The sequence below is a fragment of the Danio rerio genome, chromosome 7 (assembly GCF_049306965.1).
Source record: "Danio rerio strain Tuebingen ecotype United States chromosome 7, GRCz12tu, whole genome shotgun sequence".
In the NCBI taxonomy this organism is placed as follows: Eukaryota; Metazoa; Chordata; class Actinopteri; order Cypriniformes; family Danionidae; genus Danio; species Danio rerio.
The window spans coordinates 21506270-21519580 of NC_133182.1; the positions used below are offsets into that span (position 1 = coordinate 21506270).

Consider the following 13311-nt stretch of genomic DNA (forward strand, 5'->3'; position numbering starts at 1 on the left):
TGGAACATCAGTTGCAATTTTATGTAAATCAGTATATTATCTAAAATTGCTCTTACTCTTATGTGTAATAGGTGTACATGGTGGCAAAAAAATATATATATAATAAATAAATTAATTAATTAGAAAATAATTGTTAAAAATCCTTTTGTGTTGTTGATTTCTTGTTGGGTAGTATGGCCACAGTTACGCCTGAAAATGAAATCAGACTCATTCTAATTCATGTTGATTTCTCTACTGTCAGTAATTGTGCCAGGCTTTGACTTGAAAAATTAAACATGATATTTAGCTTGGTTTCTGTTTAGTCATGCTGAGGACGACTGTGTATTCTCTGATTGGTCAGGTGAAACCAGCTGACTCTGAAAACTATGGTCGGATGGTGGAGCTCTGGTTCATCTTCAGTCTCATATGGTCAGTGTGTGCTTCAGTAGACGAGGAAGGACGAAAGAAGATTGACACCTTCCTACGGGAAATTGAGGGAAGTTTCCCTAACAAGGTAAACGATGACCCAAAAGCTGAAGTGTCATTTTTGTGCCATTATTGTAGTTAAATCGAACATAGCAAAATAACATACAAACCATACATACATACATACAAACAAAACATTTAAAGAAAATGCTATTTTGTGTTATTATTGCTATTATTATTCAGTGTATTTCTGATTAAAAGATATTTTTTAATGTATCTATCTATATTAAAATAGTTTTGATTTGCATTGCCAATGATTTATTGGAACAATTGATCATACTTTGGTAATTACTTTATTTAATTAATTAATTTTTATTTTCTTATTTGTTGCTGGAGTTGCTGTATATACCAGTAGGTTTCCTTTGTATTGTTTTCGTATTTAAAAAAAAAAAAAAGCTTAAATAAAATCTAACAAAATAGTTTTGAGTTGACTGTAGTCTGCATAAAGCAGGAATAGACATAATAAATGCAAATCTATGCATACTCATGCTAATGTTACATGAAAAGTGTTGATGCTCTGCGTCTACAACAAACGTTTAAGACGTTCTGCCTACAGAAACAAATATATTACTGTAGAAATAATCACCTTGTATTAAACCTCAGGACACCATCTACGAGTACTACGTGGACACCAAGAACAAAACGTGGGCGTCATTTGAGGACAAGCTGCCCAAGGGCTGGCGCTACGCCTCCAAGTGAGACGTGTGTGTGTGTGTGTGTGTGTGTGTGTGTATGTGTGTGTGTGTGTGTGTGTGTGTGTGCCCCCTTCCTCCTATTCAGGGGTCTCTGCCAGCCGCCTGCGGGTTCAGTCAAAGGCCTCTTGCCTGGCTCCCTCCCAGACTTCTGAATTCCCCGTCTATTCATATTTCTCATCTTTTTCATCCTCCTTGGTTTCTCTCTTCTCTCCCCTGCTCTCATTTGTCATGTCAGTCCGGCTCTTTCCCCTTCATTGTCCTTTGTCCTCTTGGCTCTCTTTGCTCCCTCTTTGTCAGCTGTCCATTTTCTCATCCCGAGGTTCTCCTTTTTTCCCCCTTACCTGAGTCTTTTTTTATCCCTCTGTTCATTTGAAATGTCTTGCTACATCTTTCAATTTTCAGTCTTTCAATCAGCACTTTTCACCTCCTCGGTATTCTCATCCATTCAGCTCTCTCAACTCTATTCCCTCTCTCTCTCTCTCTCGCATGCTCCATATTCTGCCTTTTCTCTTCATTTATTGTCCTCTTTTTAAAAAGTGTCTCATACTTAGCCGTCCCACTTTTCAACTTTTCTTGCTGGCATCTTTTTAATTATCACGTGTCTCTGTTCAGTGCTCCGTTCTATAAGATCATGGTCCCCACTGTGGACACGGTGCGCTATCATTACCTGGTCAAGGCTCTGGTGTCCACTCAGCATCCAGTGCTCCTGACGGGTCCAGTGGGGACTGGGAAGACGTCAGTGGCCCAGAGTGTCCTGCAGAGCCTGGACAACATCACATGGGCCACGCTCACCGTCAACATGTCCTCACAGGTGATCAAGTAGTTTTAGCCTGAAGTGTTTTTTTTTATTTTTTTTATTGACGTTAATCCTTTCTGGCAGTGTTTTGCATTTAAATATGCATTCAATTAAATTCAGATCAACTTTATTTCCCAATAATTCAGCAAGGTGCACATTATTGAATTACAATCAAATTCAGAAAAGTTAGGGTTATTAGTTATCAAAATGTTATTAGTAACTAATAACGATACCTAATTAACTAGTAACTTATAGCTTTTAACATTTAAAGTTATTACATTAAACATACATTCATCGGCCACTTTATTAGGTGCACCTAATTAGTACCGGGTTAGACCCCATTTTGCCTTCTAAACTGCCTTAATCCTTTGTGGCATAGATTCAACAAGGTACTGACACAATGCACAATTGGTAGTAAAGGGCCCAAAGTGTGCCAAGAAAACATCCCCACACCATTACACCACCACTACCAACCTGAACTGTTGATGCAAGCCAGGATGGATCCATGCTTTTATCTTGTTGACGCCAAATTCTGATGCTACATCCGAATGTTGCAGCAGAAATCGAGACTCATCAGACAAAGCAACATTTTTCCAGTTTTCTTTTGTCCAATTTTGGTGAGCCTGTGCAAATTGTAGCCTCAGTTTCCTGTTCTTAGCTGACAGGAGTGGAACCCAGCGTGGGCTTCTGTTGCTGTAGCCAATCCGGCTCAAGATTCGATGTGTTGTGCGTTCAGAGATGCTCTTCTGCATACCTCAGTTGTAACGAGAGGTTATTTGAGGTCTTGTTGCCTTTCTATCAGAGCTCACCATTCCAGCCATTCTCCTCTGACCTCTGGCATCAACAAAGCATTTTACCCACGGAACTGCCGCTTTCTGGATATTTTATCTTTTTTGGACCATTCTCTGTAAACCTTAGAGTTGATTGTGCATGAAAATCCCAGTAGATCAGCAGTTTCTGAAATACTCAGACCAGCCCGTCTGGCACAAACAACTATGCCACATTCAAAGTCACCTAAATCACCTTTCTTCTCCATTCTGATGCTCGGTTGGAACTGCAGTAGATCGTCTTGAACATGTCTACATGCCTAAATGCATTGAGTTGCTACCATGTGATTTTCTGATTAGAAATTTTCATTAATGAGCAATTGGACAGGTGTACCTAATAAAGTGGCCGGTAGGTGTAGTTAACCTGCCCGCAGTTATATAGTAGTTAACCTGCAGTTTTATAGAAAACTAGTAAACCAGTGATGTAAACACTGATATGAAGGCACAGACATTTACTGTGTTGTTGGGTAATTAGTCAAATGTGAAAGAAGTGTAAAGTTCTGCCGTGTTGACAAGTGAAGCATAAGCAGAGAAATATCAGTGACATTGATTTTCGTTGACACATGCAATGTTAAGAGGAGCCATTAATGAATCATCGACAGGTTTCTTCTGTAAATGAGCTGTAATTTGCCTTGAATAAAGGAAGGACCTAAAATGAGCTGTAGGTCAGTTTTGTTTTAATAAAGAAATATCCATATAAATTACTAGCATAAAATGACTGACACATTACAATAAAAATATCTCCAGAGAACTAGAATTCATTCAGTGTATTACTTGTAGCGTACTACTTAAAGGTTTGTGACCTCTTAAAAAGATAGTTCACTCAAAAATGAACATTTGCTCCCCGTTTACTCATCCTCATGGTTATAAACCTTTATGAGTTTCTTTCTTCTGATGAACACAAAAGAAGATTTTTTGAAGAAAGATGAAAATCAAAAGCCATTGATATCCATAGTAGGAAAATCAAATAATATGGTGGTGAATAGTTTTTAGGTGAACTGTCTCTTTAAGATGTTTTTAAAAGTCTCTTATATTCACCATGACTGAATTTAGTTCATCAAAAATATGATGAGCTTAAATGTAATTTATTCAAGGCATCATTTCCCTAGCAGTCTTAAGGGATCCTTCAAAAAAATTATAATTCGCTGATCTGCTGTTCAAGAAACATTTCTTATTATTATCTATGTTAAGAACAATTGTGCAACTTGTACGTTTTTTTTTTCTTTTTTTGCGGAGAGTTAATAATAATAATAATAATAATAATAATAATAATAATAATAATAATAATAATAATAATTCCTTAGATTTTATATAGCGCTTTTCTGGACACCTAAAGCGCATTACACATTTGAAGGAATCTCCTCATCCACCACCAGTGTGCAACATCCTGGATGACGCGACGGAAGCCATATTGCGCCAGAACACACACCACACACCAGCTGATTGGTGGAGAGGAGACAGAATGATGAAGCCAATTATGATATGGGGGTGTTTAGTAGGCCATGATGGATAGAGGGCAAATTTGAACAGGATGCTGGGGCTAAACCCCTACTCTTTTTTTGAAGGACATCCAGGGATTTTTAATGACCACAAAAAGTCAGGACCTCGGTTTTAACGTATCATCCAAAAGACGGCGTTCACTGAGCAGTATAGAGTCCCCTTCACTATACTGGGGTGTTAGTACCCCCACGGACTGCAGGTTGATCGCCCCCTGCTGGTCTCACTAACACCACTTCCAGCAGCAACCAAGCTTTGCCATGTGGTGTCACAGCCCATCTAGCTTCAGTGGGCGACCATGTGAGAGCTGCAGAGAGCTAGCTGTCGGCCAATGCACATTTCAGCGTTCTTTAAAGACTAAACATTTGCTAAATATGTATAGCATAAATAAACAAATATTTGTAGCATTAGTTATGTATTTAATGCAACTTTATGCATTCTTACTGAATAAAAGTATTTCTTTTATTTATTTATTTATTTATTTATTTATTTATTTATTTATAGAGCTTTTACTACTTTCATCACTTCCAGGCTCTGTGTGTGTGTAATGTATGCATGTGTGATCTACTTGAAGTGTAAGTAGTTCACTTTCCTATCTGTAGTAAGACATTTCTTCGATTGCCCAACATTACTAGCAGCTATTACAACACATGCTGAGAGCACTAACATCATCATTATCATCAATCTCTAACCATCATCATCATCATCATCATCATCATCATCATCATCATCATCATCATCATCGTCATCATTTGTTATAATAATAAACAGTTTTTCACTCTAAATCATCAGTCACACTCCCAATATTTTACCATCCTTGAGTATACATTCAAATGTTCTTATGTTCATATGTCCTTTTTTTCTGTGTTTATTTCAGACTAGCTCTAATAACGTGCAGGAGATCATTGAGTCTCGGGTGGAAAAGAGGATTAAAGGTGTCTACGTTCCAGTGGGAGGGAAAAAGATGGTGGTTTTCCTGGATGATCTCAACATGCCCGCCGTGGATAACTTCGGCTCCCAGCCACCTCTGGAGCTGCTCCGCCTCTGGATTGACTACGGCTTTTGGTATGACCGTCAGAAACAGACCCTCAAATACATCAAGGTAAGACTGTGTGTGTGTGTGTGGTAATGGGCATTCATTACCTTTTGGGGATCAAATATACCCTCAAACTTACCAATAGTGGTCATTTTTTACCTTGTAGGGAAGTTGTTTGGTCCTTATGAGGAAAACTGTTCATCAAAAATGTGATCAATCAAATTTTTTTTCAAAATTGACAAGAATGGGTGTAGTTCAATAGTTTTAGGACAACTTTGATAAAAGATGATGATCCACTTCAAATGTGGACTACTAAATATTGAAAATGTAAACCTGCAGAATGTTTTTTGTGATGATTGAGTTTTGGGGAAGAGTCAGAGAAAAAGGAGAGAATCTACTTTCTGTGCGGTAGAAAAGTCATTATATCTATAGTAAGTCCCAATAAAACATACAAACCCAGTGTGTGTGTTGTTACTTATTTTAAAAAATATAAGCTTGGTAATATCAAACAATATCTTGACATATACTTTAACATTCATCATGTCATTATTATCTGACCTGCCAGTGTCAGTGGCTTCACAAATCTTAACTCTTGGCCTTATGGGATATTAAATTGTCCATCTTATGCAGTTTTATACAGAAAAATACAGTAGTTGATCATCGGGTGCTGTCTTATGAGTAAATTTGCTTTGTTGTTTGCTTGTTTATTGTATTAAAATGTGCAATTTTGAATGCAGTGAAATTGTCCATATGCTAATAAAATTAGTTTTCTCACTCTCTTTGTCGTAATCTTAAAGGACCTTTTCCTACTGGGTTCGATGGGGCCCCCTGGTGGAGGGAGGACTCACATATCAGGACGCCTACAGAGCCGATTTAACCTGATCAACATGACTTTCCCTACAGTAAGTATTGACCTTATTCTGAAGTGTGGAAGTACGCTCATTTTTGCGATTGTTTTAGATCATCTGATTTAGTTGCCTATGGGAAGAATAATTAGAAATAGTAAACGTCAGAAAACAGTCTAAAGCTATGTTTCCATTGAAAAATGCGAATTAACTTTATGGGTAAAACTGGATTATTGCATAAAAGACGTGCGAAAAAAGCAGCATTTTCATCCAACGAGTCAAAGAAAACAAAATTGTCACTTGCTGATGATCAGGTGCCAAATATCAACAGTAAAAATGAAATTTGCTGTGGTAGGAGAAGCTGTGTGAACCTTCTTCTTATTTAATATATGACTTGGGCCTCAGAAGGCAAACCTGACACGCAGTTACTGTTAAGGCATTTTAAAATGACCAAAACAACATTTTCAATGTTTTACAATGTGCTCAGCCTGCTGGTTTGTCCATTCACACACATTTTTATCATCACATGATCTCTTATAACAACATCACATGACCTTTTTTAATGCGCATACTGAAATTTTGTGCCATAAAAGTGTTTCCATCATAGTTTATGCGCATTGTTTCTTAATTGATAAAAAAGTTTATCTTACTCAGTTATGCTCATACATTTTTATGCGCATTTTCAGAATTAATGCTCATCCTGCCATTTCCATTAACCTTTTTATATGCGCATATGCAAAATTAGCATAAGCATAGGAAACGTAGCTAATGACTATGATTAAAAAGTAGAATAATGTAATAAAAAAAGATCAGTTTGCAACATAAAGCTGTTTTTAACATCTAGAAATCAGTAGATCTGTTTCCACCCACTTATTTTTATGCACATTTTGGATTTGCACATAAAAAAATGATTGATGGAAACGCCAAGATGCGCATACATTTTGAAAATGTGCATAAAAAAAGTAGGGTAAAGTTATTTGCGCATAACTGAGTAGGATAAACTTTTTATTTAACAATAAAAGATTTGCATAAATTACGATGGAAATACTTTTACCGAACAAATACTAGTATTTGTTTTAAAAAAGGTCTTGTGATGTTGTTATAAGAGATCATGTGATGATAAAAATGTGTGTGAATGAACAAACCAGCATGGTGAGTACCTTGTAAAACATCTGAAATGTTGTTTTGGTCATTCCAAAATGTCTTAACAGTTTTAGTATTAGTGTTATTCTATTTTTAATTACCTCCAGAATCAAAAGCGTCTGTGCTCCGGGTCTCACGCCTTCAATTTTTGATATTTGTTGCCAGATTATCAGGAAGTGACGATTTTGTTCGCTTTGACTCGTTGAATGAAAGCTCTGCTATATTCGCACATCTTTGATGCGACAATCCAGTTTTGTGCATAAAATTAATTCGCATTTTTGGAAGGAAACATAGCAAATATTTTTTCATGAGACCAGAAGTCTCAAGCCAAAATAATTCCAATGGCTGGATAGAATTATGATAAAAAATATGACTAATGCACTTTTCTGTTTACACGGGACATGATTCCATATGATTCCAAGTATTAGTGGTATTAAAACATTACACTGCAAAAATGCTTTTCTTTCTTAGATTTTTTGACTTGTTTCTAGTCCAAATATCTAAAAGTTCCTAAATCAAGAAGAATTTTCTAAACAAGCAAAACATATTGCCTTGTTTTGAGAAATATTATGCCAATATTAAGTCAGTTTTTCCTTAAAACAAGCAAAATAATCTGCCAATGGGGTAAGCAAAATAATCTTACATCAAAAGAAAAAACAAGAATAATTTGTTTACCCCATTGGCAGATTATTTTGCTTGTTTTAAGGAAAAACTGACTTAATATTGGCATATTCTTTCTCAAAACAAGGCAATATGTTTTGCATGTCTAAAAAATGCTTCTTGATATAAGACATTTTAGATATTTAGACCAGAAACAAGACAAAAATCTAAGCAAGAAAAGCATTTTTTGCAGTGTAGGTGTAAAAGATAGAAAAGATTAATTGGCTTTTTGTATACAAATAAATGTATGATAAAAAAGAATGATTGCATCTCACTAAACAAATATTATAGTGACATCACTGTTGGTGATGAAAGCACAAAAACATTGTAAGTCAATGTTACAGTATATATGCAAACTTTAGTTTCATTCTGACAGCAAATATAAGACAGAAATGATTTCCAAATGTCAGAATCGAGTCTCTGTATTAGGGGATTCAGCTGTACTTTATTGCAGTGTTAGAGAGAAAAAAAGTAATAATAAGAAATTTCAGTATATCTTTGCCTAGGAACCACTGGAATAAACTGTGTATTAACGTGCATAGTAGTTACAGATGGTTTATTTTGATATATATTTATATTAAACTAGTGGTTATTGTTTTAGTGGTCTTCCCAACAGTTTGACACTAGCTTAAAGACACTAACAAATGATGTCAAAACAACAGGAAATTATCATAAGGAAGCAACAATAATGAAATATTTCTGTCTTATTTCACTCTGTTGTGAAAATAGTTTTATTGTAAAATGAAGCAGAGCTGTATCCATTATTTAGGTTGTGTTAAATTATGAATTCATTGCATTCAACATTTAATTTTAGAAAGTAGCTTTTAATACATCTAATAAAACATAAAGGAGTAGATAAAAGGGATGCAGTTTTGCTAAAGCATCATAAAAGGAAAAGCTCACCCAAATTTGAAATATCATTTACTCGCCCGCGTGTAGTTTGTTCTTTTTTCTGTGAAACACAAAAGGAGCTGCATGAGAGATGAGAGGATGATGATTGTGACTGTCAAGCTCCAAAAAGCACATAAAAGCACTGCCAAAATATCATAAAAGCACCATAAAAGCAGTCCAAACATCTTGTGCACTATATTCTAAATTTTATGAAGTCATGTGAGAGCAGTGTTTGAAGAAGAAACAGAATTCATTGACTGAAAGTCTTGCCCACCACCATCCATTTGAACCTGAAGCAGAGATATAGTTAATAACGTCTCAAACAAAGCTCTCTCTTTTCTCGAATAATAGTTTAATATTAATGTATTTTACCTTGCTCTATTCCTATCCATCAAACTAACCGATCACCTTTTATCTTTTGTCTTATCTGCTGTATTTATCTTCTGTTTTATCCGCCCCTGTAATTCCCTCTCCTCTTCTATTCTCTCCAGGAGTCTCAGATAAAGCGCATCTATGGGACCATGATCAGTCAGAAGCTGCAGGAGTTTGAGGAGGAGGTGAAGCCCATCGGGGGGATTCTGACTCAGGCCACCCTGGAGCTCTACCATGCCATCACCTCCCGCTTCTTACCCACGCCTGCAAAAATACATTATCTCTTCAACCTCAGAGACATCTCCAAGGTACTTAACGTCATGTGTGAATGGCTCTTAAAAGAGCAAATTGTGGTTTAGATCTACCCACTCTAGGGATAATATCACTACATATATTATCAGTAAAACCCTCACCCCCATCCCTCTTAGTTACACCCAGACAAACAAGTTTGCGAACTTTTTCTTTTCATGACACCTGTTAGCGGGAAAACCTTGTTTTAAGATGTTTTTGGTACATTTTGGAAACTTACAGTTGAAGTCAGAATTATTAACCCCCCCTTTGATTTTGTTCTCTTTTTAAAATATTTTGCGATTGATGTTTAACAGAGCAAGGAAATTTTTTACAGTATGTATGATAATATTTTTACTTCTGGAGAAAGTCTTATTTGTTTTATTTCGGCTAGAATAAAAGCAGTTTTAAATTTTTTAAACACCATTTTAGGTCCAAATTGTTAACCCATTTAAGTTATTTTTTGGATAGTCTACTGACGAAAACCATCGCAAATTCTGACTGAGGAAAATTAAATGTGCTGGCCAGTTTGTTATTTGCCTAATAAATGACAATAGGCTACAGTTTTTCAATAAAAAATTTTAACAGATTTCTATGTACTCTTAATGATATATAATGTGATAAATCTGTATTTAAAAACAATATTGCTTTCATATTTCTTTATTCTAAACCTTTAGGAAATGTTTTTGGTACATCAAAATGTGTGGTTATGATGACCATACAACAATCCAGCAAAGAATAGTGTTTAAAATATCACTAAAATGCAGTATGTAATCCTTATAATTACAAAGAAAACGAAGTGAATAACTGCAAGAAGTTCCACTTTTTGATAGAAAAGAACCACCTTTTTCACTAGGCTGGCTACAAGCCTACGGGATGCTAATAATTTTGACTTCAACTGTACACAGAAGGGCCAAATCATTCAAGTGGGTATTAAATATGCCATTTAAATGTAACAAAACAAAAAAAATGGTGGATGTCGAGATTAATTGGGAAACCAAGGGTTTACAGATCACAAATGCAAGCTTGTTTTACCTTCATCATGATTACTGATGAAAAGGACTTCCAGGACAACACACACACTTAATACACAAATTCACTTCTTTAAACATGTACACATAGATGATTTTTTTCTTCTGGAGAAAGTCTTATTTGTTTTATTTCGGCTAGAATCAAAGAAGTTTGAATTTTTTTAAAATAATTTTAAGGTCAAAATTATTAGCCCTCTTAAGCTATATATCTTTACGATAATCTACAGAACAAACCATTGTTATACAATAACTTACCTAATTACCCTGACCTGCCTAGTTAACCTAGTTAAGCCTTTAAATGTCACTTTAAGGTGAGTACTAGTGTCTTGAAAAATATCTAAAATATTATTTACTGTCATCATGGCAAAGATAAAACAAATCAGTTATTAGAAATGAGTTATTAAAACTATTATGTTTAGAAATGTGTAGAAAGAAATCATTCAAGTGGGTATTAAATATGCCATTTAAATGTTAAAAAATTGTGAATGTCAAGATTAAATAGGAAACCAAGGGTTTACAGAAAACAAATGCAAACTTGTTTTACCTTCATTAAGATTACTGATGAAAAGGACTTCCAGCAACACAATAAATACACAAATACATTAAATATGCACACATAGACATCACCTACTGTATATGCAATAAAAGTGCAGGTTAACTATGTATGTATATAAAAACTTAGATTTGATAGTAACAAATTAGTAACAAAGATATTTAGATATTAGATAGATACAAATTTGATTGTATAGCAACAATGTGCACAGTTTGTGAAGCTGCTTTGAAACGAATTATTGTAAAATGCACTATACAAATAAACAAATTGAATTGAAAACATCCAGGATCAACACTGTTCAAGTGCCAAAGGTTACGATTCAAATAGTTTACATTTAATTTACTTTGCTGGTGGCAAATAAAGGGATAGTTCAACCAAAACTGAAAAAGCTCAGTATTTACTCTGCTTATGAGGAGAGTCTGACAGGATATTTTGAAGAATGCAGAAAAACCTGCAACTATCGACTTCCATAGTAGGAAAAACCAATATTATGATCAATGATCTATAAGTCAATGTTTACAGGTTTACAGCTTTCTTCAAGATATATAATTTTAATGTTCAACAACAACAACAAAAAAGTCAACAGGTTTGGAACCAGGAAAGGGTGAGCAACGGTGAACTACCTGCTTTGGATATAGCAGTGTTTCTACATGGTGCTAAAGCCTAAAGATGTCAGAGTTGTCCCTTTGTAATTGATACTCAACTGCCATTGGATCCTCTGCATTCAAGGGGAGGGGCCAACCAAAAAGATAATTTGATTCTAGAGTGATTAAATAAAGCTTATCCTGTTAGCCACAATACCACCAAACTGTCCAAAAAAGACAGTCTTTTGCTTTTATTTTGAGACTGCATATGCTTATACAAGACAGTAACGGCTTTTCAAAACAACCTTTGAAAGCATCTTGAGCCTGCAAGGACATTTTGTGCATCTCTTTTGAGCTTGATCAGACAGAAAATCAATATTTTATACATAAAATGAAATTGCAGTAAAGAAGGCTTTGTGTGCATGTTCAATATGTCCTCTAATGCAGGTGTTCCAGGGTCTGTTGCGAGCGCACAAAGACTTCCACGACACCAAACAGAGCATCACACGCCTCTGGATTCATGAGTGCTTCAGGTACAGACAAACACAGGCCTGCACATGCGCACACACGTGTTTGGAGAAGATAAGAATTGGGTTTTGTGTTTGTGTTTCAGGGTCTTCTCCGATCGATTGGTGGATCATGCAGACATGGAGACGTTTGTGGGAGTTTTGTCAGAAAAACTGGCTTCTCATTTTGATGTGCCCTTCCACACCATCTGCCCCAACAAACAGCCCCCTCTGTTTGGTAAACACCATACAAACAAATGCCGTGAATTAGTTTTACATCTTGGAAGACCTAAAGATTTTTAATGTGTAGTTTCTTATGCTTATCAAGGCTTGGTGAAAACTGAATTGTGAAATATTTAAAACATTTAGACTTTAAAGAATTAGAATTTTCTTACTGGCAATACTGTTTTATCGCTGCATAATTTAGAATTATTCCAATTTTTTTTAATTTTTTTTATTTTACCAGCTTTTCAGTAAAACAATTTTAAAATTCATAAACACCACATAACAACCAGGGATGGGCAAAAATACATTGAAATGTATTTTAAAATAAAACACCAAATACCTCAATTTTACAGTAGGTGCATCAAAATAAACTACAAAATACAGCAGCCACAAAAGTATTAAAATAAAATACTGTATTTTTGTATTTTAAAAATACTACAAATTACTTTTATAAGCAAGCATGAACCTTTTTTGCAGACCTTAATGAATAGGCCTATTCGATTAATCCTTTTACTATTAAACTATTAAGTAAACAATATTTGATAGCAACAGCTTCTCTGTTAGCAGGCTGTGAGTCTGCTAGCAAGTTTTAGCAGACTCTCTGCTACCTTGTTCACCTCTACTCTTGACCTGATCTGTACATTTTTTTACTTGCTTCTTTTTTTATTAATTTAGTATATTTTTGTGCAGATTTCATACAGAAAGCCCCGTTTAATGCAGTTAATGAGTTAGATAGTACTGTTGATTATGTTTCCATCCATTGTGTGGCCAGAAAAATGGATATAATCTCTGTATAATGATTGCTCAACCTCTTAACATTCTTATATTTTAAAAGGGTGACATATGAAGTGTTTAATTTTTAAATGAATTTTTTTCACTGTATTTTTTTATCTAGTT

General features: G+C 35.1%; 2 protein-coding genes across 2 annotated transcripts in view; both read left to right on the forward strand.

The window, feature by feature from the left end:
- efnb3b (ephrin-B3b) overlaps positions 1 to 13311 on the forward strand; it is an 888832-nt gene that overhangs the window by 567200 nt on the left and 308321 nt on the right. The gene's annotated exons all lie outside the window — the stretch shown is intronic.
- dnah2 (dynein, axonemal, heavy chain 2) overlaps positions 1 to 13311 on the forward strand; it is a 306887-nt gene that overhangs the window by 205188 nt on the left and 88388 nt on the right. Inside the window, exons 47-54 of the mRNA XM_009303124.5 lie at positions 341 to 493; positions 1069 to 1160; positions 1773 to 1971; positions 5158 to 5382; positions 6114 to 6218; positions 9347 to 9535; positions 12131 to 12216; positions 12297 to 12427. Of these exons, the coding sequence (XP_009301399.2) occupies positions 341 to 493; positions 1069 to 1160; positions 1773 to 1971; positions 5158 to 5382; positions 6114 to 6218; positions 9347 to 9535; positions 12131 to 12216; positions 12297 to 12427 (1180 nt within the window). The remainder of the gene's footprint in view (positions 1 to 340; positions 494 to 1068; positions 1161 to 1772; positions 1972 to 5157; positions 5383 to 6113; positions 6219 to 9346; positions 9536 to 12130; positions 12217 to 12296; positions 12428 to 13311) is intronic.